The sequence below is a fragment of the Canis aureus genome, chromosome 19 (genome assembly GCF_053574225.1).
Source record: "Canis aureus isolate CA01 chromosome 19, VMU_Caureus_v.1.0, whole genome shotgun sequence".
NCBI lineage: Eukaryota > Metazoa > Chordata > Mammalia > Carnivora > Canidae > Canis > Canis aureus.
Genome location: NC_135629.1, coordinates 55,007,241 through 55,030,091, shown reverse-complemented (window position 1 = coordinate 55,030,091; position 22,851 = coordinate 55,007,241). Strand labels below are relative to the sequence as shown.

Genomic DNA, 22,851 nt, shown 5'->3' with positions numbered 1-22,851 from the left:
AAATTCAAAGGGATTTGGAAGCACTGGACCTGTGATCCGGATTCAATCCTACTGCTGACTAACTGTGGTACAAGGAGCTTTGGGGGAAGGATAGACCCGGTTCGAGTGCAGGCTGTGTGGTCCTGGGTACGTTGCTTGCCCTCTCTGTGCCACATCTATAAAATGAGAATATTTGTGTCTATCTGATGAGTTGTGGGAGAGTATTAGGTTCAACGGTGTGTGTCATGATCAGAGAGCACATGATAGCCTCAATAAATATGAGTGGCCCTTCCTCTTTCAATTTCCCCATCTCTCCAGCTGGCCAGATAGGCTAGCCTCTACTCCTTTTGGAGTGACACACTTCAGGGGCCTAGATAACATGCCCTGACAATTCTCTTTTGCAAAGAACATCAAGTGGTCCATGGATACTAAACCTATCCCAGGCCCCCAGATTATGAATCTCTTACTCTACACTCTCCCTCATTTACTAAGCTCCAGTGAGAGTGTTCTTTCTCTCACACCAGTTCATCCACACCCTGGGACTTTTACGCCTGCCATTCCCTCTCCCCAGAATGGTCTTGCCCAGCCAGCTCTCAGCATGGCTGGTCTCCTCTTGTCATTGAGGGTCCACCTGGAAAGTGCATTCCCCCACTGAGCACCCATTTGAAAAGGCTGCTTCCATGCCTCATGGTTCTCTAAAGCATCACCTGCTTTAATATTTTTGCAGGTATTAATGTCTGGAAGGGCTTATTTGTCTTTTTATTTGTCTAACATGTGTCTCCTCGTTAGATAGGGACACTGCATCCTTGTCTTGCACCGCCAGTGGGTAGTGTCAGACATATAGTAGGAACTCAATATGTATTTGTTGAAGAGGTGAGTGAATGAATGAATGAATGAATGAGTGGGAAAACAGATGACTGAGAGAATGACATAGGTGGAGAGAGGGAGGGGTTTAAGGATGAAGGAGGGATAAATTTAGATGTTCTCCAGACTCCATGATAAATGCTTTTTATACATATTTTATCCAAGCAAAAATCCCATGACGGGAGAAACATTTTCACATCACAGACTTATTACAGGTGCTTGAGCTTCAAAGGAGAGAACAATCACTTCCCCCAGATTATACAGCTGCGGAATGGTGGAGCAGGATTCGAGCTTACATCTGCTTAACCCCAAGCCCTGTGCTCTTAACCACCATGGAAATCATCCTCTTCTTGTTCTTGTTGAGGTGTTGTTATTGTGTTGTTGTTGTTGTTGTTGTTGTTTTAATTTTTTTTTATTTATTTATGATAGTCACACAGAGAGAAAGAGAGAGAGGCAGAGACACAGGCAGAGGGAGAAGCAGGCTCCATGCAGGGAGCCCGACGTGGGATTCGATCCCGGGTCTCCAGGATCGCGCCCTGGGCCAAAGGCAGGTGCCAAACCACTGCGCCACCCAGGGATCCCGTTGTTGTTGTTTTTAATCATCCTCTTGTCCTCCTCTCACTTTAAGAGTTCACCCCTGCTCCCCTTCTGATGCTCATGCCCCAACGACAGCCAGATTACCCAGTCTGGGCCTCCAAGTTGCTTCACTGCCTACCAGTGAGGTGGCCGCCTTAGACCCTGCAAGGTCTCCACACACATGAGTGAGTGCAGAATGAGGTGTCTGTTCTCTGGGATGCCCCCCAAGTCCCAGGGACATTGCATGGCCAAAGACAGGTCCAAAGGGTCTGGTAGTGACTGCCACTATTTATGAAATGCCTGGGCACCAAGCCTCAGCCTGAAGTCCTTGCCAGTGGTTGCCAGGTCCTCACAGCACCTGGTGATCCAGCCTCACAAAGTGAACACAAAGGAAGAAGTGAAAGAGAATAAGGACAGGTCGTGGATGGGGAGCTATGCCAGGCTGCTCCCCCAGGGTCATCAGATTGCTGCACAGAAGGCTCAGGAAGTCATCACTTGTCTTGGGGTGGGGCCATGCAGGACAAGGAGGATGGGGAAAGGGAGCTGAAGGAAAGAACCGTGAGTGCCTCTCAGATTCCTGATGCAGGGCTCCCTCCCCAAGATGCAGGCGAGTTGGCAGGTGCTTGGGTAGTCAAGGAACTAGCAGACGTCAGCAGTTCTTGTTGTCACTGACTTCCACATAGGGCAGCCCCACGGGCCAAGTGTCCCGAGGCCAGTAGCGGACTTTGAGGGTGTGACCTGGCATCTCATACCTGGCATCCACCAAGGCCATGGTAACCATGCCATAAGGAAAGGTGATGCTGATGAGCACATGCCTGTGGGGTACAGGGAGAGGGGGGTGAGGGTGCAAGATGCCAGATGCCCCTGAGCTAGCTTGATGCCCCCACCGTGGTTCTCCTCTCACTTCTCATGGATCCTGACCACCCAAAGGGACCTTTTGGATCAGACCCTTGATTGAAAACAGCCCCCCGCCACACACACACACACACACACACACACACACAAGTCCCAATATCTGTGTGCTTCCCCTCTCTGCCTCCTGGCCCCTGCTCCAAGCCCTGGCATCTGAGATTTTCTGGTTCTGGGGCACCATATCACTAGGCAAATGCTTACCAGATGCTATGCAGGTAAAAGAAATTGATCTGTTGCCAGAAACTGCAAAGCAAGCGGTCACTGATCCAGCTGGTCAATGCAAAAGCCCATAAAATTACGGAGACCTCCATTATATGCCGAAGCTCCTTATTGCTGGTCCTAGGGAGAGAAGATGAAGACCAGAGCCTGACTCAGGTAGCAGAGCCTGAAGGGGCTGATGGGAAACTCCTCCCTCCAAGGCGATGAGGCTGGGAGGAGGGAATGGCCAAGAGTACGAGAGGGAGGGGGCCTAATTTGTGAGTATTGCTAACATTTGCTGAGCACTTATAGGATGCCACATGCAGTTCTGAAAGTTCTTCAGATTAAAAACTCAGTCCTCACAACAACGCTATCATTCTCATTTTGTAGATGAGAAAACAGGCATGTGAGATTAGGGTATGCTCCAACCCCACCCAAGGTTACAAAGCGAGTAAATGGCAGAGCCGGGGTCTGAACCAGGTTTGTCAGGCTGCAGATTTCTTAACCAATAAGCCCTCCCCTGTTTGTGTTTGGGGCTGTAAGTGTGTGCACACCTGTGAGTCAGTGGATGAGAACTCATGACTGTGTGGCTATGGGAATGTGCATGTCCGTGTGTGGGAGGGCAAATTCTCTGGAGGCCATGTCTTGGGACAACTCAATATCAGAATCCATTTCTCTAAAAGCAGAGCTGACCCAGCACCCTTTAGGAAAGAGGCAATAATTCCTGTGTGCCCCAGAGTCTAAAATGGGATGGTTTGAACATCAAAAAACAATAATGAGTAGGAACTGGTGAAATATAAATATAGAGTCTGAGGATCTGGTTAACAGCATTGTTTCATCATCAATTTCCTCCTTTTGAGGTTGTTCTATGGTTACACAGGATGCTCCATTGGGAGAGGCCGGGGGAAGCTGGATCAAGGATACCCAAGACTCTGCACTATTTTTGCAACTTGCCATGAGTCTGTAACTACTTCAAAATAAAAAAGTTGGGGATCCCTGGGTGGCTCAGTGGTTTAGCACCTGCCTTCGGCCCAGAGTGTGATCCTGGGGTCCCGGGATCGAGTCCCCCATCGGGCTCCCTGCATGGAGCCTGCTTCTCCCTCTGCCTGTGTCTCTTCCTCTCTCTCTCTCTCTCTCTCTCTCTCTCCCTCTCATGAATAAATAAATAAAATCTTTAAAAAAAAAAACAAAAAAGTTAAAAATATAGCACAGCGACTGCAATGAATTGAATCACTTCTGAAATATAAACATCTATGAGTTCATAATAATACTTGTTTTTTAATTTCATTGGTCCCTACTAGAGATGGCTAAGGCCCCAACTCATTACTCTGAAAATAGATCAATTAAGGGAAAGAATCAATTATCCATCCTGGCATTTCTGTGCCAACTGTATTTCCAGGTTGATGAGCGAAAGTCCTTGATGGAAGAACTCCAGGTAATCATTGCAAAAGAAATAATGGAATCTGCAAACCACTGTTTTGCAACCACTAATGAATGACTCTATGGATGGGAGCAGTGTGCCTGAATGGCTGCGGAAATCATTAGGTGAAAAGTCGGTAGAAAACTTTATAATAAAGGAAGGAAATGACACCACCTGAATCCACTGATCAACCTTAATAGCACTAACTGTGGAGCAACCACTCATTATGGGGTCCTAATGGCATGGAACAAGAAACACCCAGCAGCACACATGAAATATTCTGGCCTCAAAATATGTAAACCTAAATCTAGATCTAACTATTAATTTTCAAGAAATTTTTAAAAATTAAACACACACACACACACACACACACACACACACACAATGAAAGATACCACAGGAAACAGACAGCCAAACCTAGAATGTTCTCCAGGATAAATGATGGAGTTTCTGTTATCAAATCAGAGGCATGAAGATAGGGGAGAGAGGGTGAGACTGCTTTGACAAAATTGTGTTTGCATCCCAATTTCAACAAGACTGGTTGTAAGAAGGCATCTTGAGAAGCTGAGGCAACATTGGTGCAATCTGGGCATTGTCAACTTGATTAGCCCTGTGTGTGCCATGTCTTCCATCTGTCCCTCTAGATCCTTCTCTACCCCTCTCCATTCTGCCCTATGCCCCCAGGGAGGTGGGGTGCTGGGCTGTGTGGACTGAATCCAGGGCTCTCTTGTCCTTGGGCTTCCAATTAGATTAGCCAATGTTTTCTAGTTGGATTAGCCAATGGCTTCCAATTGGGTTGGCCATGGTTTCCAGTTGGGTTGGCCAATGGAGCACTCCTGCAAGAAACTAAAGGGTCAGAGGGGGGTATGGTTAGAATATTTATTTTCCTGGCCTCCTCCATGTGGGGTTGGCTCAGGCTAGCTGCAACCAGAAACTGGAGGTCACGGTTCTTGTTAAGGAATCCCTTTCCAGGGATCCCTGGGTGGTGCAGCGGTTTAGCACCTGCCTTTGGCCCAGGGCGCCATCCTGGAGACCCGGGATCGAATCCCACATCGGGCTTCCTGTGCATGGAGCCTGCTTCTCCCTCTGCCTATGTCTCTGCCTCTCTCTCTCTCTGTGTGTGTGACTATCATAAATAAATAAAAATTTAAAAAAAAAGGAGTCCCTTTCCACAAGACTCTCTCCTTCCAGACTCTTGTCATCACTCCCTCCCATCGCCCCCCACCTCAGGTCTCCTGATGGTCATAGGATCCCACTCTTATCAGCACAGTGGTTCTGAATGATCCCTAGTTATTTTCGTATACCTGCTCTCTCCTTTGTAAATAACCCTTTTATTCAGCTCCCCTCAAATGGCTCCATTTCAGAGACCCCTCTCTGTCCTGCCAGGACCTAGTATGGGTTAAAAAAATAACAATTCTTTATTTGGGAGAGTAAAATCCTGAAAAGTTAATGGATGCCAGTATATGGAATCTTTGGGGGGTATGTATAATGCAGGTTGGCAAAATGCTGATGGTTTTCAGGACTGGTTAGTGGGCACACAGAGGTTTCTCGTTCAACAGTCTCTGCTTGTATGTATGTTTAGGGTTTCAGCCTTAGGTTCCAATCCTAACCCTGCCCCTTGTTAGTAGATGATCTTGGGGATGGGACATCCCTCCCTTAAGCCTGGAATCAATGAGAACTCTGTGCCTGAGACGTGGTATGTGAAGTGAGGGGACTGCTTGGAGGGGGATGGGAGCCACCTTCCCAGGCAGGTCTGTAACCACCACCCACTTCTTATATTCCTGGAACACGATGTAGAGGATGTGCACAGCGATGCTGTTGAGGGCATATGCGTTGATCACGGGCCTCAGGAAGGACAGGAAGGTGCTGATCACAGTGGTGATGATGACGAAGCAGATGAAATGGGGCCTGGGAAAAGAAGGACTCAGTTGTGGGAGGGTAGCTGGGAGGGTCCTGGGGGCTTCAGGCAGGGTCAGGAGATCTTGTGGCAGAGGTAGATGAGCAAAGGGAAGGGTTCCAGGGAGCCCAACTGGACCCAGAAACAGGTCTTAAGGTTCCCAGGTGGGCTCATCAGAAGGGTCTGATGAAACATCCCAGGTGGGCCCAGGCAGGGTCTGAAGGGGGCCACAGGGGTGGGGGTGGGTAGGATGATGAGAGGGTCTCGGGGGCTTAGATCAGTAGAGGGTTTCAGGGCTCAGGTGAGGTCAAACAAAGGATTTAGGGGAGATGAGTAGGATTAAGGAAGGGATTACAGAGGTCCCAGACACTATCAGGAGAGGGGTCCTGGAAGGCTCAGGTAGGTCAAATAGGGTCAGGAGAGAGATTCAGAAGGGTCTCAGGTCAAGAGAGGGGCCCAGGAGAATCCAAGAAAAATTACAGGGGGCCCAGGTGATAGGCTTAGGAGAGAGGTCTTTGTGGCCCAGGTAAGCTTAGGTATGGGTTCCTGGGACCCCCAGGTGGCTTTGGATATGTTCTGGAGAAGGTTCCACACTCTTTGGGTAGGATCAGGAGAGGATTTCCAGGGGTCTCAACTCACTCAAAGGAGGAGTCTCTGGCAGCCAGTTAAGTCAGGTAGGGTCAGGGGAAAACCCTGGGGTGATCAGGTGAGGGTTTCCAAGGATCTCAAGTGGGCTCACAGAGTGACCCTGGAGCCCAGATGGACTCTGGTAGAATCAACAGAGGACCAGCCCCCGCCCCACCTGTTCTCTCCTAGGAAAGTGGGAAAGTAGCAGCGGGGCATCCATATGCTGTAGCTACTGGCCAGCAGCCACAGGATAGCGATCTCATCCAGCAGCTGGCCCAGGAAGCTAAGCGTCATGTGGAAGTACATGGAGAACAGGCCTGGAGCAAGAGACAAAGGTAGGTGGTCAAAGGGGCTGTCCCCACCCCTACCACCCCACTGTCACAGACCCCCACCTACCTATGACCATGAAGAGGATGCAGATGATGTAAACATAGCGGGAGCGTTTCTGGGCATAGGGGTGCATCAGAAACATCATGAGAGGCCCAAAGATGAAGAAGGTGACATTGCTGAACTGAAAAAGAGGACATTGGGGACAGGGGGGGCGTTGTCAGAAGTGGAGGCAGAGCAGGGCTGCCCCTGTGTCCAAACCCTCAGTTATTAGCCAATTGGTCGACCTGTACTCTTTCAGGCAATTAATCAACCCAGAGTTTGTCATTCTTTCAGTTGATCTTGGCAGTCTACCAGTCATCAATACATTCCATTCGTTGGAATAATCAGTAATCCGTCTGTTATTCTATGAGCCCATTCATTCATTCAGTGAGTATGGCAAAGACTATCTACTAACCTTCTGCATACATTTACCCTCTTTTCCTTTTAAAAACAAGATAGAAATGTCAATGAATCTATTACTTTTTTCTTTCTCAAATGTGAGCTATATTTATCAAGATTGACTGTATTAGATATTGAAACTGAGAAATTTTCAAAATCCAGGACTATGCAAGCACATATTCCCTTGGCCATCTGAAAGATGATGTCATTACTCATCACAAAGCCACTAGAAGATTCCATCGTACCCTGGTGAGATCCTTAGAGTAGAAAAAGCACATACAATCTTTGTATTATTATGAAAGTAATTTTCACCTCGAGGAACCTCTGAAAGGCCTCAGAGACCTTGCAGTGTCCCTGGACATTATTACCAGGACCACTTCTCCATGAACAGCAGAGCCAAGTAGCTTGATAATGTTGAACTGCTGAGTTAACATTCCAGAACCACCTACCTCTAGGCTTCCATTTCAAAAAATAATAAGATATTATTTTTTCTATTTAAGCTGTTCTTAGTGGGCTGTTTCATTTGAAACCAAAGCATCCCAGTTACGGGCTTCTGCATCCAAGTGACATGGGATTGGATCTATGCTCCCCCTCTCACTAACTGTGAGGAGTAAATTCAATGCTCTAACCTACCATATCTGTATTTGTGTCATATGCATAATGCCATTTGCCTTTTCATGTTGTTGACCCAGAGATCCTCAGGCCTCAGTAGTTTGTGAGTACAATTAAGGTGACAAGTACATTTGCACCAGAATTTCAAGGGTTCAGAGTCCCTGGCCACTGATACAGGACTTCAAAGTCCCCTCAATGTTCCCCCCAGATATATCTGAGCCATGGTGTGTCTCTCACATGAGCTCAGAAACAAGTGTCCTCGCAGTCATCTACCTGCCAACTTGAGGTCAGCCAGCTGGCTTACTCAATTACATCCTTCTCTCTCCAATAAAATCTTCCCCTTGTAAATGCCCCATCACCCGTGTCCCATCTCAGAAAGTGAAGAAATAGTGCCCTGTTAACCAGGGCGCTCCGTTATTTCTCAGAACCTGAGTCTGAAGGATGCTGACTCAAAAATAAAGAGCGCAAGGAAATGTAATTCGAAACCACAATGAGCTATCACCTCATGCCAGTCAGAATGGCTGGTATTTAAAAAAAAGAAGAAGAAGAAGAAATAACAGGTGTTGGGTAAGACTTTGGAGAAAAGGAAGCCCTCATGCACTGTTGGTGGGCATGCGAGTTCGTGTAGCCACTCTGGAGGTTCCTCAAAAAATTAGAAATATAAATATCATATGATCCAGTAATTCTGCTGCTGGGCATTTAACCCCCCCCCAAAAAAAACCCATTACTTTGTAAAGATATATTCACCCCTGTGTTTATTGAAGCTTTATTTACAACAGCCAAGCTACAGAAGCAGTCCAAGTGTCCACTGATACATGAATGGCTAAAGAAGATGTGGTGTATATTCTGTATATATATATATATATATATATAGAGAGAGAGAGAGACTATATATATTATATATAATATATATAGTCTATATATATTATATATAATATATAATATAAATATAATAGTACTCAGCCGTAAAAGGAATGAAATCTTGCCATTTGTGACAATATGGAGGGACCTAGAGGGTATTTTGCCAAGTAAAATTGGTCAGAGAAAAACAAATACCATATGATTTCACTTAATATGTAGAATCTAAAAAACAAAACAAATCAACAAACAAAAAAACAGAACAGACTCATAAATAGAGAACAAACTGGTTGTTGCCAGAGGGGAAAGGGTGGGGGATGGGTAAAACAGGCGAAAAGGTACAAACTTCCAGTTATAAAATAAACAAGTCAATGGGATGAAAAGTGCAGCATAGGGGGGATAGTCAATAATATTATAGTAACATTTTATTGTGACAGATGGTCACTACACTTAATCGTAGTAAGCACTGTGTAATGTATATAATTGTCAAATCACTGTGTTGTACACCTAAAACTAACATAATATTCTATGTCAACCATAATTTAATTTTGAAAAAATACAGAGCACAGTAGCGGGTGTGGGGAAATCATTTACCTGATACAAGGTCACCATCTAGGATGCTAGGTCCTGGGTATCAAGACAAGTTCCCAAGGCAGGAGTCCTTCCAGTTCTAGGGAAGCCCACGGCTCTCCTTGGGTGATGGTGAACGAGCTCAAAGACCACAATTTGAGAACCTTTGGCAAACTGGTTCTGCAGCCCATGTTCCCACCCCATGTCCTTGCTTTCCGTATCAAGGTGTCCAATGCCCACCAACGGACAATGTCGAACACATCTCTGGCACAGCCTAGCTCACAGTGGCCACCCAAGAACACACATGCCATGTCTGCATCCTGAGACCCAATCCCACTGGAGTAGACACCTACCCCAAACCCGGCCAATCCGATTTTCTTGGGAATTTGAAACGTGGAGCAGACACAGAGCTTGAGAGTCACCAAAATTGAGTTGCACCATTGTCAACTCTCTAAGGTCTTGGGGTATTGTCCCAGTGTTTAAGATATGGCAGCCGTCTTGCCACCACCACAGACAAGGCTGAGAACACAGGCAAATACTCAAGGGTGGTACCTGCCTTGTGCTGAATCCTACAGACCTATGTTGGATCCCAGCCCTCGCCAGCAACTCATCTCTCCATTTTCTAAGACACCTCAGTGCCTATCCAATGCATTCTTCCTGTTTGGTTTGTTTTTTGTTTTTTGTTTTTGCTTAAGCTAGCTTTCTAACGCTTGAATCCAGCAAAACCATCACCGTTGGCGTATGAGCTGGGTTTCTTTGGTAGCAAGCAACAACAACAACAACAACAAAAAAATGAATTTGTGAACTTACACCTTAAATTTAAAAAATGTGTGTAGTTATTTATTTTTCATTCAGTCATTTATTCTGGGGAGCTCATCAATCCAAAGAATTGCAGAAGACAAGGATAACCAGAAATCAGAACAGCTCTGAGGCTCAAATGGACAATCTCTTCAGGGACCAACTTTGGGCATGAATGAATCCAGGCCCAAGATTCAAATTCTGGAGATGTTGCCTGGGCCACAGCCGCCCCCCCCTTGGCCAGAAGAGGGGGAGCACCTTGATTGACCATCCCATTGAGAACATAACCAGTAGGAGAGGGGCAGTTGGCTGTCATAGGGAAAATGGTGCCATGGATGCTGAATGGGAAAAATCCTAAACCAATCCGACGTTCCTTCTGCTTTCAAACAAATGCCAGCCCTTGGGTGTACTGAGCACAGCTGACGATGCTGAGCCAACCAGTTTCCTGACCTCTGAACCCTCCATTTAAGACACATCTGCGATTCCCATAAATAAAATCCAAACTCTTAAACCTGCCTTGTAAACTCCCTCTATAACTCACCTCTCTCCACCTTTAACTTTATAGTCGAGGTGGAAGGGATAACTCAGCTCCTCCACATGAGCCATACTTTCTCTCACCCCTTAACCTCCAAAAGTTTCCACAGGCTGTTCCCACTGCCTGGAGCACTCTTTGTCCCCACTTACCCCTCTTTGCCAGGCCAACTGCTACTCCATCTTTCACCTGGGCATCACTTTTTGATAAAGCCCTCCCAATCCCCTGAGGGAGAGTCAGGTGGTCTTCTTTTGTGCCCGGTCCCTCTATCCTAACACTTGTCCAGCTGTCCTGAAACTGTCTCACTCTCCCCCTAAACCTGGCTTTGAGAACAGGCTCCATGTCTTCCCCGTTCTCCACTGTAACCTCGGGAACTGGAAATAGTAAGTGCTCAGTAAACATTTCCTGCTGACCAGATCTCAGGGCACGTTTATGTGCATCACCAGTCACACACAAGAAAACACTCGGCGGAAGGGCTTGTAGTTCTGCATGGAACTGGAAAGTTCTGGATAGAAGGTGCTGTGACTGTTACTTTCTTACCTTTGGACAGCACAATTTTATAAGTATTGCTTTTAATCCACACACACACACACACACACACACACACAAGATCTGGCTTTCTAGTTCTTGTGTGGCCATGAGAAAACTGGATCTCGGAGAGGGAGAGTGACTTTTCTGAGGTTGCACAGCTCTGGGGGAGCTCCAAAGTTTGCTTTTACCCCCGTGCTAGTGTGGAGGCTGTGCAGAGGCAATGCATGAGGCCAGGCATCGAAACACTACCTGGCCAGGGATGTGGTTCCAGCTCAACAAGCAGCAAGGGTTACTGCTGCGTTGTTGTTATGGGAGGAAATAGTGACAGGCTTATCCTTGCTCCCAGCTCGGAAGCCAGCTCAAGCAAGACAGAAATTTCTGATAACGCCCCGAGTGCACGCAGAATGAGGGCAAAGAAACGGGTGGAGCCTCTAATGAGCTCCAACTGGCTCCAGAGTCTCCGATAGCATCAGAGGCCGCCCCCTACCGGGGCCTCCCTCCCTGCTTCTGGGGCTGGGCCCCCACATTTCCCAACCACTGGCCCCACCTAGACTCTTCCAGGCGGGAGAGGCGCATGTCCAGGATCACAGCTGGACTCTCTGGGTCCCAGCCCCAGAAGATGCCTTGGCTTTCATTCATTCATTCATTCGCTCATTCATTCATTTGCTTACCAATCATTCCTTCAGTATCTACTATTTTGCCCAAGGACCTCAGCAACGCCCCCTAACAAAGCCTGCCTTCACCAGTGTATCCAGTCAGGGTTTGGGAGACGTTCTGTGCCTCCTTTTCCTCCTCCAATTCCAAGCACCACAGTGAGGATTAGAGAGCCAAGTGCTATGGGGTCGGAGAGTTTTTGTTTTTTTTTTAAGATTTTTTAAAATTCTTTTTATTTATTCATGAGAGACAGAGAGAGAGAGAGAGAGAGGCAGAGACAGGCAGAGGGAGAAGCAGGCTCCTTGCAGGGAGCCCGGTGTGGGACTCGACCCCGGGTCTCCAGGATTGCACCCTGGGCCGAAGGCAGGCGTTGAACCTCTGAGCCACCCAGGGATCCCCAAGGGGCCGGAGAGTTTTGCTCACTGCTGTGAAACTCCGGCATCTAAAGCAGTGCCTGACACACAGTAGGTGCTCAGTAGAGAATAATGCATGCAGAGAAGACGTGTAAATAATGCATCCAGGGACGCCTGGGTGGCTCAGTGGTTGAGCGTCTGCCTTCAGCTCAGGGCGTGATCCCGGGGTCCTGGGATCGAGTCCCGCATCGGGCTCCCTGCAGGGAGCCTGCTTCTCCCTCTGCCTGTGTCTCTGCCCCTCTCTCTGTGTCTCTCATGACTAAATAAATAAAATATCTTTAAAAAATAATGCATCCATGTGCCCGGCACAGGTGCTGTACTGGCTGTGTACAACAGGGTGCTGTTATTCTGGAAGAACTTGCCTTTTTGATCACCAGTACCCAGCAGAGTGTCTGGCAAATACATGTGGCTGAGTACCTTAGGTCTGGAAGAAGGAAAGGAGAGAAGGAAGGAATGGGGGAGGAAAAGAGGGGAAGAGGGAGGGAGGGAGGGAAGAAGGAAGAGAGGGAAGCAGATTGGCCTGAACTGACTGCCATTTCAGCTTTGGAAAAAGGCAGTGGGGGAACCCCTTTCTCATGTTCCCTGCCGCCCCCCCCCCCCCACTGCTTCTCTCCCATCCACTGCTTCACTTGTGGATTTCATCCATCCATTCTTTTTTTTTTTTTTTAAGATTTCATTTATTTATTCATGAAAGACACACAGAAAAGCAGAAACACAGGCAGAGGGAGAAGCAGGCTCCCCATGGGGGAGCCAATGCGGGACTCGATCCCAGGACCCCAGGATCACGACCTGAGCTGAAGCCAGATGCTCAACCAGTGAGCCACCCAGGTGCCCTCATCCATTCATTCTTGATTCCTTTATTGTCCCTGTCCTCCCCACTGGCCGGTGACCTCCGTGACACCTGTTTTATCCCTGGCTGTGTCCCCAACACCCAGCTCTCTGGGCACGCAGTGGGCGCTCAAGAAAAATTTGCTGACTCAGCCAAATCAAGGAACCTCGCCGAACATCCCGGTGCCCTTTCTTCCCACCGCCAAAGCTTGAACTCCCACCACCCACACCTGGCTCTGTCACCTGTCCAGGACCCCCTCTACATCCACTCAACACATGCACGAGAGTGTTGGTGCAGGGCCCCGGGGCACGGAGCTAGCGCACCAGCCTTACACCCTCCCCGAACAGGACTTACTTGCATGAATTAAAACACACATAATTAATTGTTAATCACTCAGTGACAGGGTGGCCTCACAACGCTGTGCTTAATTAAATGAGAGACTCTGGGACCAGAGCGGCCTGGGCTTTAACTCTGACACTTCCAGCATACGTGACTTCTGTGCACCTGTGATTTACACGCCATGCAACCCTAAGGAGGAAACATATACTCTCTGAGCCTTTATTCCCCATTTGTAAAATAGTGGAGAATAAGTCTACCTGCTTCATGAAATTACTGGGAGGATTACAGGAAGTGTTATTTGCTAAATAAAATGAACATCTTGGGATCCCTGGGTGACTCAGTGGTTTAGTGCCGCCTTCAGCCCAGGGCATGATCCTGGAGTCCAGGGATCGAGTCCCACGTCGGGCTCCCTGCGTGGAGCCTGCTTCTCCCTCTGCCTGTGTTTCTGCCTCTCTGTCTGTGTGTCTCTCATGAATAAATAAATAAAATATTTTTTTTAAAAAAGAACACCTTAACACTTCCATGTCTCTGTGCTGTGTTTACCTCTAATAGTAGTAGCTTTGTTTATTCGTTGCTTAGGATGTGTCAGGAACTGTAAGGTTTTTTTTTTTTTTTTCAATTGACATATAAATCCCATACATTTTCCCTTTTAAAGGGAAATTCACCCTTTTAAAGTGTGCAAGTCAGTGGGTTTCAATGGACTATTCACAGAGTTGCAGGACCATCACATTTTTAAATTCCAGAACATTCTCATCACTCCAAAAAAGAAACCCTGTCCCCATGAGCAGTCACTCCCCGGCTCCGCCCTCACCTCTCCGGACAACCACTAATCTGTTTCTTATCTACAGGTTTTGCTCTTCTGGGCATTTCATATGGATAGAATCTTTACAGTATGTGGCCTTGTGACTGGCTTCTCTCACCGAGCATCGTTTTCGAGGTTCATCTAAGGTGTGGAGTATGTCAGCGCTTCATTCCTGTTTATGGCTGAGTAGTAGTCCATTGAGTGGATGAATGACAGGGTGTTTGTCCATTCATCCATGACGAGCATTTGGGGTGCCCAGTAGCTGTTTCATCCTCTCCGTGGCCCTGTGGGTTAATCACTATTAGCACCCCATAGCTACTTCCTTTCCGAATAAGTACTCAGTAAATATTTGCTGAATAAATATGAATGAATGAATGAATGAATGAATGAATGAATGAATGAACGAACGAGTCTTTCTTCCCTATACTACCTGTATGCTGTACTTTTGACTTTACTTTTTTTTGTCTGTCTCCTCCACCCACCCCAGGACACCAGCCCAGTGAGGGCAGACGTTTTTGTTTGCTTTGGTCACCTGTGTCCCCAGAGCCTGAAACAGCGCCTGACTCAATCCATTCTTGTTGAATCATGAACGAGATGAAGGGGTCATTATCTCCTCAAATTGGACCTCCTGTCATCCCCAGAAGGCGTTTTCTGAAGGAGTCTAGAAGTAGAGTGTCTGGGTGGCTCAGTGGTTGAGCCTCTCCCTTGGGCTCAGGTCATGATCCCTGGGTCTCAGGATCAAGGCCTGCATTGGGCTCCCTGCATGGAGCCTGCTTCTCCCTCTGCCTGTGTCTCTGCCTCTCTCTCTCTTATGAATAAATAAATAAAATCTTAAAAAAAAAAAAAAAAGGAACTCATAGGACCTGCTACCACAGCCAGGGGCTCAGAGAGCATGCAGGGAAGAGAGGGACTAGGATCTCCACTCTGCTGAGGCCAGCAACAGGAATGCTCAATTGAAAAGGGGGGTGGGGAAAAAAAGAAAAGGGGGGTGGGGAGGCTGTAGGAGGTAAGGGCATGGCACCCTACACCCCCACCCCCTCGCACTCTGACCTCTCTGTCCCTCTTTGTATTCCTATGGTATCCCTCCCCCAGACTACCCTCACCACTGCACCTCTGCCTACGCAAAGGTTCCCTACTCCAGACATACCATCCCTTTGCTCTGTATCCAAGCATCTGAGAGGGAGCTTTCTGGAGAGGACCTGGAGATGCAGAGCTTCTGAAGCTTTGGCAGGATCCCAGGAAAGAAATTCAGCAGCACAGCTGCCTCTCAGAGCCAGGGAGCCTTGACACTTCCTCTGCCACCACTCGAAACTCTCCTAAGTTGTCAGCTGCCCTGAAAGAGGCCACACCTGGAGGCCACCAGGCCAATGCAAGCAGAAGCAAACTGGAGCAGCCCACACCTTGAGTTCTCCTCCATCCCACCTGACCAGGCCCTTCCCACACCCTTGACCTCTGTCCCTGTTGAATATGCCTTCGTGGCTCTCCAGGCTCATTTGTGAAAAGCAACCAGGTGCCCTGACCGCTGCCCACCTCATTGAGTCTTTGCTGTTCAAAAGTCACCCATGGCTCCCCAGTGCCTTCATCATGGAGCTCACGCTCCCCTGCCAGGCATTCCTCACATGGCCCCCAGAAGCCTCCTCCACTTTTCTCTCAGCCCTCATTTCCTCCTTCATAGGCAGCCCGAGCTCTGGCTTTAAGCCACCAACTGTTCCTTGGCCTGCGGTTCCCTGTCACCTCAAGACCTTTGCTCATGCTGGTCCGTTTGCTCCATATGCCTTAGAGAACATTTACTCGTCCTTTAAGCTTTGAGATTCTCTCCCCATTCAGCAAGCAGAGACCTCCTGTGTCGCCCCCAAGGCTCCCCTCTTCCTATTCTGGCCCCTTTGCCCTCTCTCTGCCATCAGCTAACCATGAGGCTGGTCAGCTCTAATCCTAAACACCCCACTTCCTTATCCTGGGAGCACCAAGCCTCCCTTGGGACCCCCGGATCAATCAGCACAGGTTGATTCATGGCACTGATGTTGAATGAATGAATGAACCCAATGAGTCCATCAGTAAATATGGGGTATATTTCAAACACTCCGACCCAGTCCTCAAAGCTCGTTCATCTTCATCTCTTCTCATATTCTAGTCACAGAAACACACTTCCTTTCCCCAAACTGTACACCCTCTTTTTTACTTCCAGGGTGAGTACATCTGTATTCTCTCTTCTTCTACCCTTTTCTCGACTACTTCCCTACTTGGCAAGCTTCTATTCATCTTTCTATTTTTATTTTTATTTATTATTATTATTTTCTTCTATTCATCTTTCAAAACCCAAACCCTAGGTACCCTCCTCTATGAAACTTGCCAACACCTGAGCTGAGTCCTCAAGTGCTGCCTTCTTCTTCACCCTGATCGTGTGGGGCTTGGCTCTGCCTCCCCCCACTCCAGACTAGTGAACCTTGAAAGCACTGCACTGAGAAAGTAAAAGATTCTGCAGAGTGAAGAGACTCCCTAAACGGATCATGATGAAATCAATGAGAATCAATTTTTGAAAAAAATTCTTGCTAAGGGGGTGCCTGGGTGGCTCAGCCGTTTAGATATCTGTCTGCCTTTGGGTCAAATCATGATCTCAGAGTCCAGGGATCAAGCCTCATGTCGGACTTTCAGCTTAAAACCTTTATTTATTTATTTTTTTTAATTTTTATTTATTTATGATAGTCAGAGAGAGACGGAGAGAGGCAGAGACACAGGCAGAGGGAGAAGCAGGCTCCATGCACCGGGAACCCGACGTGGGATTCGATCCCGGGTCTCCAGGATCGCGCCCTGGGCCAAAGGCAGGCGCTAAACCACTGCGCCACCCAGGGATCCCAGCTTAAAACCTTTAAAATAATTTTTTTTTTTTTTGCTACGAATTTTGTCTTCATTTACATACCTTGATCAAAAACATGCTTTTAAAGAGCTGCATAGGAACGCCTGGGTGGCTCAGTGGTTGAGTGTCTGCCTTTGGCTCAGGGCGTGATCCCAGGGTCTGGGGATCCAGTTCCACCTCGGGCTCCCTATGGGGAGCCTACTTCTCCCTCTGCCTGTGTCTCTGCCTCTCTCCCTGTGTCTCTCATGAATAAACAAATAAAATCTTTTAAAATAAAAAATAAAGAGCTGCATAGTATTTGGCCAGAATATATTCAGCCCTACATAGGCTAGTGAAAATGTTATGGCTTCCTTTTTATGTATTCATTTATTTATTGCAATTATAAATGACTCAGACAGGACTTTACATATGAATTTTGTTTTCTATTGGGATTATCTCTTTGATGCAAGTGTCTGGAGGTGCAGTGATGGAGTCAGATCAGAGGTGGTGCTATTTGTAAATCTATGTCTCAACACAACTTGACAAATTGCCCATGGGAAGGTGCAAAATACGAGTGTGCCCACATTCACTACAAAATAAATTCATTAAAAAAATAAAGTAAAATAAAACAAAAATAAATTCATTTTTAAATTACTGATTTGAGAGGCCAAAAAGAAAAGACCTTATTGTTTTCTATTTGGCTGGTTATTTTATACACACACACACACACACACACACACATATACACACACACACACATATATATATAATTATATTATTCTAATATATATATAATTATATTAGAAGCTGACAAACTCTGGCCCCTGTGCCAAATCCACCCATTGTCTTGTTTTGTATGGCTCATGAGCTAAGAGCGACATTTATAATTTTAAATGGTTGAAAAGATATAAAGCATATCTTGTGACATGTGAAAGTTAATGAAATGTGCATTTCAGTGTCCATAAATAAAGTTTTATTGGCACCCGGCCACCCTCATTTGTTTACAATCTGTGGCTGCTTTCCAGGTACAATGGTAGTGCTTAGTCATTTCCATACAGACTGTTTGGCCTGAACAGCCAAAAATAGTTAATATCTGGCCTTCGTAGCAAATGCTTGCCAACCCCTGAACTCTATGATTTATTAGCTCTAGTGATGGGTCTGAGATACTCAGAAGCGTTTGGGAGGAGAAAATCTCAGGGAGAGCCTTTGTAACATGGCTTGGGTGCAATTCCTCGTGCCCTGGTCTGTTTTGCAAGAGCCTGTTCAATAGGAGAGGAAATGTCCAAGTGTGTTCACACCAGGGAAAGGTAACTATTAATTTGCGAAACTTTTGTTTCTGTTTGATAAGTATGTGGAAATGCAGGTACTGGGTGATGATGATGTAGAAGTCTAGTATGTGTCATGACCATGTCTCCTGCAGAGTGCGTCTCCCAGTCGCTCAGCTTGCTGCATTTATAGACAGGCCCGAGGAGGGCTGAACGGAAGGCTATTTTGCATGGTCATGTGCAGCTAGACTGGAGGCTCAGCCCAGTCCTAAGTCAGCCCTTTCTCGGTGCCTTTTGTGAGGACCACCCCCCGCCTCGGGGTGGGCTGCCAGAGAATCCAGAAAGAAGGGTCCCAGAACCTCACACCTCTTCTCCACCTCAGAGTTGAGCACGTTCAGCCCTCTCCCATCATTAGGTGAGGGGACTGAGGACCAGAGTCAGTGTCTCTGTCAGGAGGAGCAAGAGCCATGGAGATCACAAGGAACCCCTGAATCCTAAACCCCCACCTCCCCGCTCTGGAAAGCGGAGAGGTCAAGCAGGGCAAAAGCAGCCAGGCCAGCCCGAGACTGAACTCCCACTGCCCCATCCCCCCAAAACAATCTCTTGGAAACCCCAAGTTCAAATTCTAGCTCTGAGTGCCGGAGTGACCCTTGGTATATCTTTCAGCCTCCCTGAAGGTCATTTCCTCACCTGGACAACAGGATGAACCCTGTATGCCTAATTCTCAAAGTCAACGTGAAGATTAAACAAGATTTTCCCTGTAAAATGTGTAGTACAACGCCTGCCACACAGTAAGTGCTCAATAAAGGTATGTTTGCATCACTTGCCACTTACTGAGCACCCTCGCTCTGTGCAGGGTCCAGAGCAAAGCACATGGCCTCATCACCCACCATCCCACGGGCTCCAGGAAGGTAGGCAACCTGCCTTATGCACAGCAGTCTCCCCAGCACCTTGTACGGGGGTAGCACGGACACCTGCATCTTTGGCTGCTTTGCATCTTCCAGGTTTTGCTGAAATGCCAGTGCCAGTTAGGCATTTGGAACCTTTCTGAAATGGCCCCATAGCAAGGGCTGGGGGAAGGATCACCCACAGTTGCTAGTATCCCCAGACTGGAGCGGTCCCCGGGACATGGGACTCTCAATGCTGAAACCAGGACAGGCCCCCGCAAACTGGAATGAATTGGTCCACCTAGGCTGGGGGTACAGCTGAGAACAAACTAGACACAGTCACCTCCCCCTGGAAGCCCTTCCTGATTCCACCACCACCACCACCACCACCACTGGCTCCCCATGCCCTCCCTGCTCCCCCAGGCTGCCTGTGCATCTCCCTTCACTGCGCCATCACCCTGGGTTGTGAATGCCCGGAGTCACAGCTTTGTCCTCCGCTCCAGGAGGGCAGAGGCTGGCTGTTTTCCTGGGCCCTGCTGCATTTCCAAAACCTACCACGGAGCCCGATGCCAAATAAAGACCAACAAATGAATGAAAGCCAGCGCTCCTTGCCTAACAAACGAACAAAAGCTCGGATGCGGTGAACACTGAGGCAGGCTCCCCCCGCGACCATGTGGAGAAGTCGGGCCTGCACCCCGGGCTGTTAGGACCGCCACCCCCAGCCCTCCGCCCTGGACCTCACCGTGTTGTAGAACTCGGCCACCAGCTCCGAGTACTGAAAGTTACTCTCACACCAGTCCACCTCGGAACTCTGGTAGGCGAAGATGCTGGGCATCGTGATGCGGCACCCACTGCCCGCTGGCTCAGTCTGGCAGAGAGGAGCATGAGAGCCTAGAAGGGCCCGGCCCAGGTGAGACAGGCAGAGGACAGCTGGTTGCCCCACGGCAGGCAGGCAGGTAGGCAGGCTGAGAGGAAAAACCTGCTGAACCACTCCCCGGTTGCACCAGGGCAGCCTCGCTGTGCAGTGGCGGCGGGGCGGCTGCCCTGGGCATAAGCAGAGGGGCTGGCATCATCTGGGAGAGGGGGAGGATGGGGGCTGGGGAGGTCAGGGAGCACACCTCCCATCCCTACCCACTAGGAGTGGGAGTCAGGGGAACTGCTATCAGAATAGTAATAATGAATGAGCCCATTGAGAGGAGGATCCTGGCTAGCCCCATTTTACAGATGAGCAAACTGAGGCAGAAAGAGCAAAGTCACTGGCTGAGGGCATGCAAGGTGGTGAAAACAGGCAGTTGAGACCAGACTCCAGGCTCTCAACCATCAGGTCTACCTACCTCCACACTGCCCAAGCTCCATGCGGCTACTTCCCACAGCAGGAGCAACAGTGGGTAGCACGCCCACCCCAATGGGCCTGGCTCAGCTGCCTCGGAGTCCTTGGCTATGTGACCTGGCCCGCTCATTTCACCTTTGAGGGCCTAGGTCTTCCTGTTTGTGTTACGGGAGATTGGGCTGAATTGCAGCCAGGTCTCTTGCCTGGTCAAAACCCAGAGTGTCCTGACTTCTACCTTGGGCCACCTTCAAGATCCCCGTGAAGGGAGAAAATCTGCAGTCTTCCAGGCCTGGGGTCCCTAGTCCTGGCTTCCGAGGGCTATAGAAAGCTCTGGTTTTAGAATCAGCAAGGCCTGGATTTGAATTCTGAGTTGCTCCCCTTCTTAAATTGTATGACCTGGGCAAGTGAATCCACCTGTTTGCTCATCTGTACTATGGGGAGGACGGGGGATAGACCCAATGGTTTTTGTTGTTTTTTTTTAAGATTTTTTTAAGGATTTTTAATTTACTCATGAGGGACCCACAGAGAGAGGCAGAGACTTAGGCAGCGGGAGAAGCAGGATCCCTGTGGGGAGCCCAGTAAGGGAGGGACTCGATCCCGGGACCCCGGACCCCGGGATCACAACCCAAGTCCAAGACAGATGCTCAACTGCTGAGCCACCCAGTCGCCCTCCCTTTTCAATGCCAAATAGTTCAAGGAGAGGGGCTCAATTGGTGCTAATACATGTTCATGACCCTTAACACTTAATCCCTTTGTTTGCTAAAAAGTCCTTCAGCAGGCAACAGTATCCTGCCAGAATGTAGTGACACTGTTTATATTGTATTTATTTTTAAATAAGCTTGTCTTATTGCTGGTGATACCCACTTTTCATTCATGGCAGGGTTACTCAATTTCTTTCTTTTTTTTAATTTTTATTTATTTATGATAGTCACACACAGAGAGAGAGAGGCAGAGACACAGGCAGAGGGAGAAGCAGGCTCCATGCACCGGGAGCCCGACGTGGGACTCGATCCCGGGTCTCCAGGATCGCGCCCTGGGCCAAAGGCAGGCGCTAAACTGCTGCGCCACCCAGGGATTCCCTCAATTTCTTTTTTTAAACATATTGATTTAAGCTTTATAATCCTGGGGGTGGTTGCGTAAATCTATACATGCGAAGAAACCGCATACACACATGTGCACAAATGAACATAACAGCTGTTGAAATCTAAATAAGATCCGTAGACAGCACCCAGGTAAATGCCCTGTTTTTTTCTACTGTATAGCTATACAAAATGTGCTTTCGGAGAAACTGAGGAAAGTGTACAGGAGACGTTCTGAAATTCTTGCAATTTCTTTTTTTCTTGATTTTTTTATTCTTGCAATTTCTTGTGAGTGTATAGTTATTCCAAAATAAAGAGTTGTGTTTCTTTTTAAGTAATTGATTTAGGCTTTTAATTGGTGGATGAATAAATCGACAGAACGTGGTATATCAGTACAACGTAATATGATTCAGCCTCGAGATGGAAGGACAGCCTGCCACCTGCCCCCACGTGGACTGACCCCGAGGACAGCGGGCTCGGGGAGGGGACCCAGACCCAGAAGGACACCTCCTGCAGGACCCCACTCCCAGGAGGTCCCCAGAGGAGGCACATCCACAGAGACAGAGAGGAGGTGGTGGGAGCCAGGGGTGGGGCAGGGGGCAGGAGGTCAGGGCTTCCTGGGGACGGGGTCTCCATGTGGGGAGATGGAAGGTTCTGGAGACGGGTACTGGGAGTGGTCGCACGATTATATGAATGTGCTTTATCTCACAGCTATGCGTTTAAAAATGGTTAAGATGATCAGTTTTATGTTATGTACATTTTAATACTGTTTTTAAAAGTAATTTAGGTGTTTTAGAAGAGTTTTATTTTTTTAAAAAATTTTTTAAAGATTTATTTATTTATTTATTTATTTATTCATGAGAATACACAGAGAGGAGAGAGAGACAGAGGCAGAGACATAGGCAGAGGGAGAAGCAGGCTCCATGCAGAGAGCCTGACGTGGGACTTGATCCCGGGTCTCCAGGATCACATTAGAAGGGTTTTATTTGACCAAATATAAATAAATAAGAGTTCGGACAGAAGGTAGATAATACAAAAATCTTGAGGGTGGTCTGTGAAGGTCAAACATTTGGGGACTATTGAGCTGGTGCATGCTCAAGGTGTAGCCCGGAGCCTAATACCGTCATTGCTACTATTATTATGGTTATTATTATAATCCACACGATATCAAAGCTTCCATGCTCACACCCTGCCAGAAAGCTGACTTTGAGATCCTCTGGGGAGATGGGAAAGATGCCAGACTTGGAGGTGAGAGGTTCCCAGAGCCTGAATTAAAAG

The 22,851-nt window shown here is 47.9% G+C and overlaps 1 protein-coding gene across 4 annotated transcripts; it reads right to left on the bottom strand.

Moving 5' to 3' along the window:
• Positions 1–971: 971 nt before the first annotated feature.
• On the bottom strand, positions 972–20,112 carry ACER1 (alkaline ceramidase 1). Of its 4 annotated transcripts, none has more exons than XM_077860275.1 (6): positions 19,907–20,111; positions 6,870–6,979; positions 6,649–6,790; positions 5,720–5,857; positions 2,533–2,670; positions 972–2,234 (listed from the first exon to the last, which is right to left on the bottom strand). In XM_077860275.1, exons 1-6 carry the CDS (start codon positions 20,047–20,049, stop codon positions 2,069–2,071), a joined length of 837 nt encoding a protein of 278 aa, XP_077716401.1. In that variant the 5' UTR covers positions 20,050–20,111; the 3' UTR covers positions 972–2,068. The 4 variants fall into 4 exon arrangements, with proteins under 4 accessions (XP_077716401.1, XP_077716402.1, XP_077716403.1 ...); XM_077860276.1 differs by having other exon boundaries at positions 6,870–6,984; positions 19,907–20,107; XM_077860277.1 differs by lacking the exon at positions 19,907–20,111 and adding an exon at positions 7,258–7,450 and having other exon boundaries at positions 6,870–6,984.
• Between the last annotated feature and the right edge of the window lie 2,739 nt (positions 20,113–22,851).

Bases quoted from the DNA above. Each gene is read 5' to 3' on its own strand.
- ACER1 (XM_077860275.1), bottom strand. From the start codon at position 20,049: ATGCTCCTCTCTGCCAGACTGAGCCAGCGGGCAGTGGGTGCCGCATCA. The intron at 5,858-6,648 runs GTGGGGCGGGGG...TTCTTTTCCCAG, and splicing joins ACTTTCCTAGGAGAGAACAG to GCCCCATTTCATCTGCTTCG. The intron at 2,671-5,719 runs GTGGGTGGTGGT...TTCTCTCCCTAG, and splicing joins GTGTTCCAGGAATATAAGAA to GACCAGCAATAAGGAGCTTC.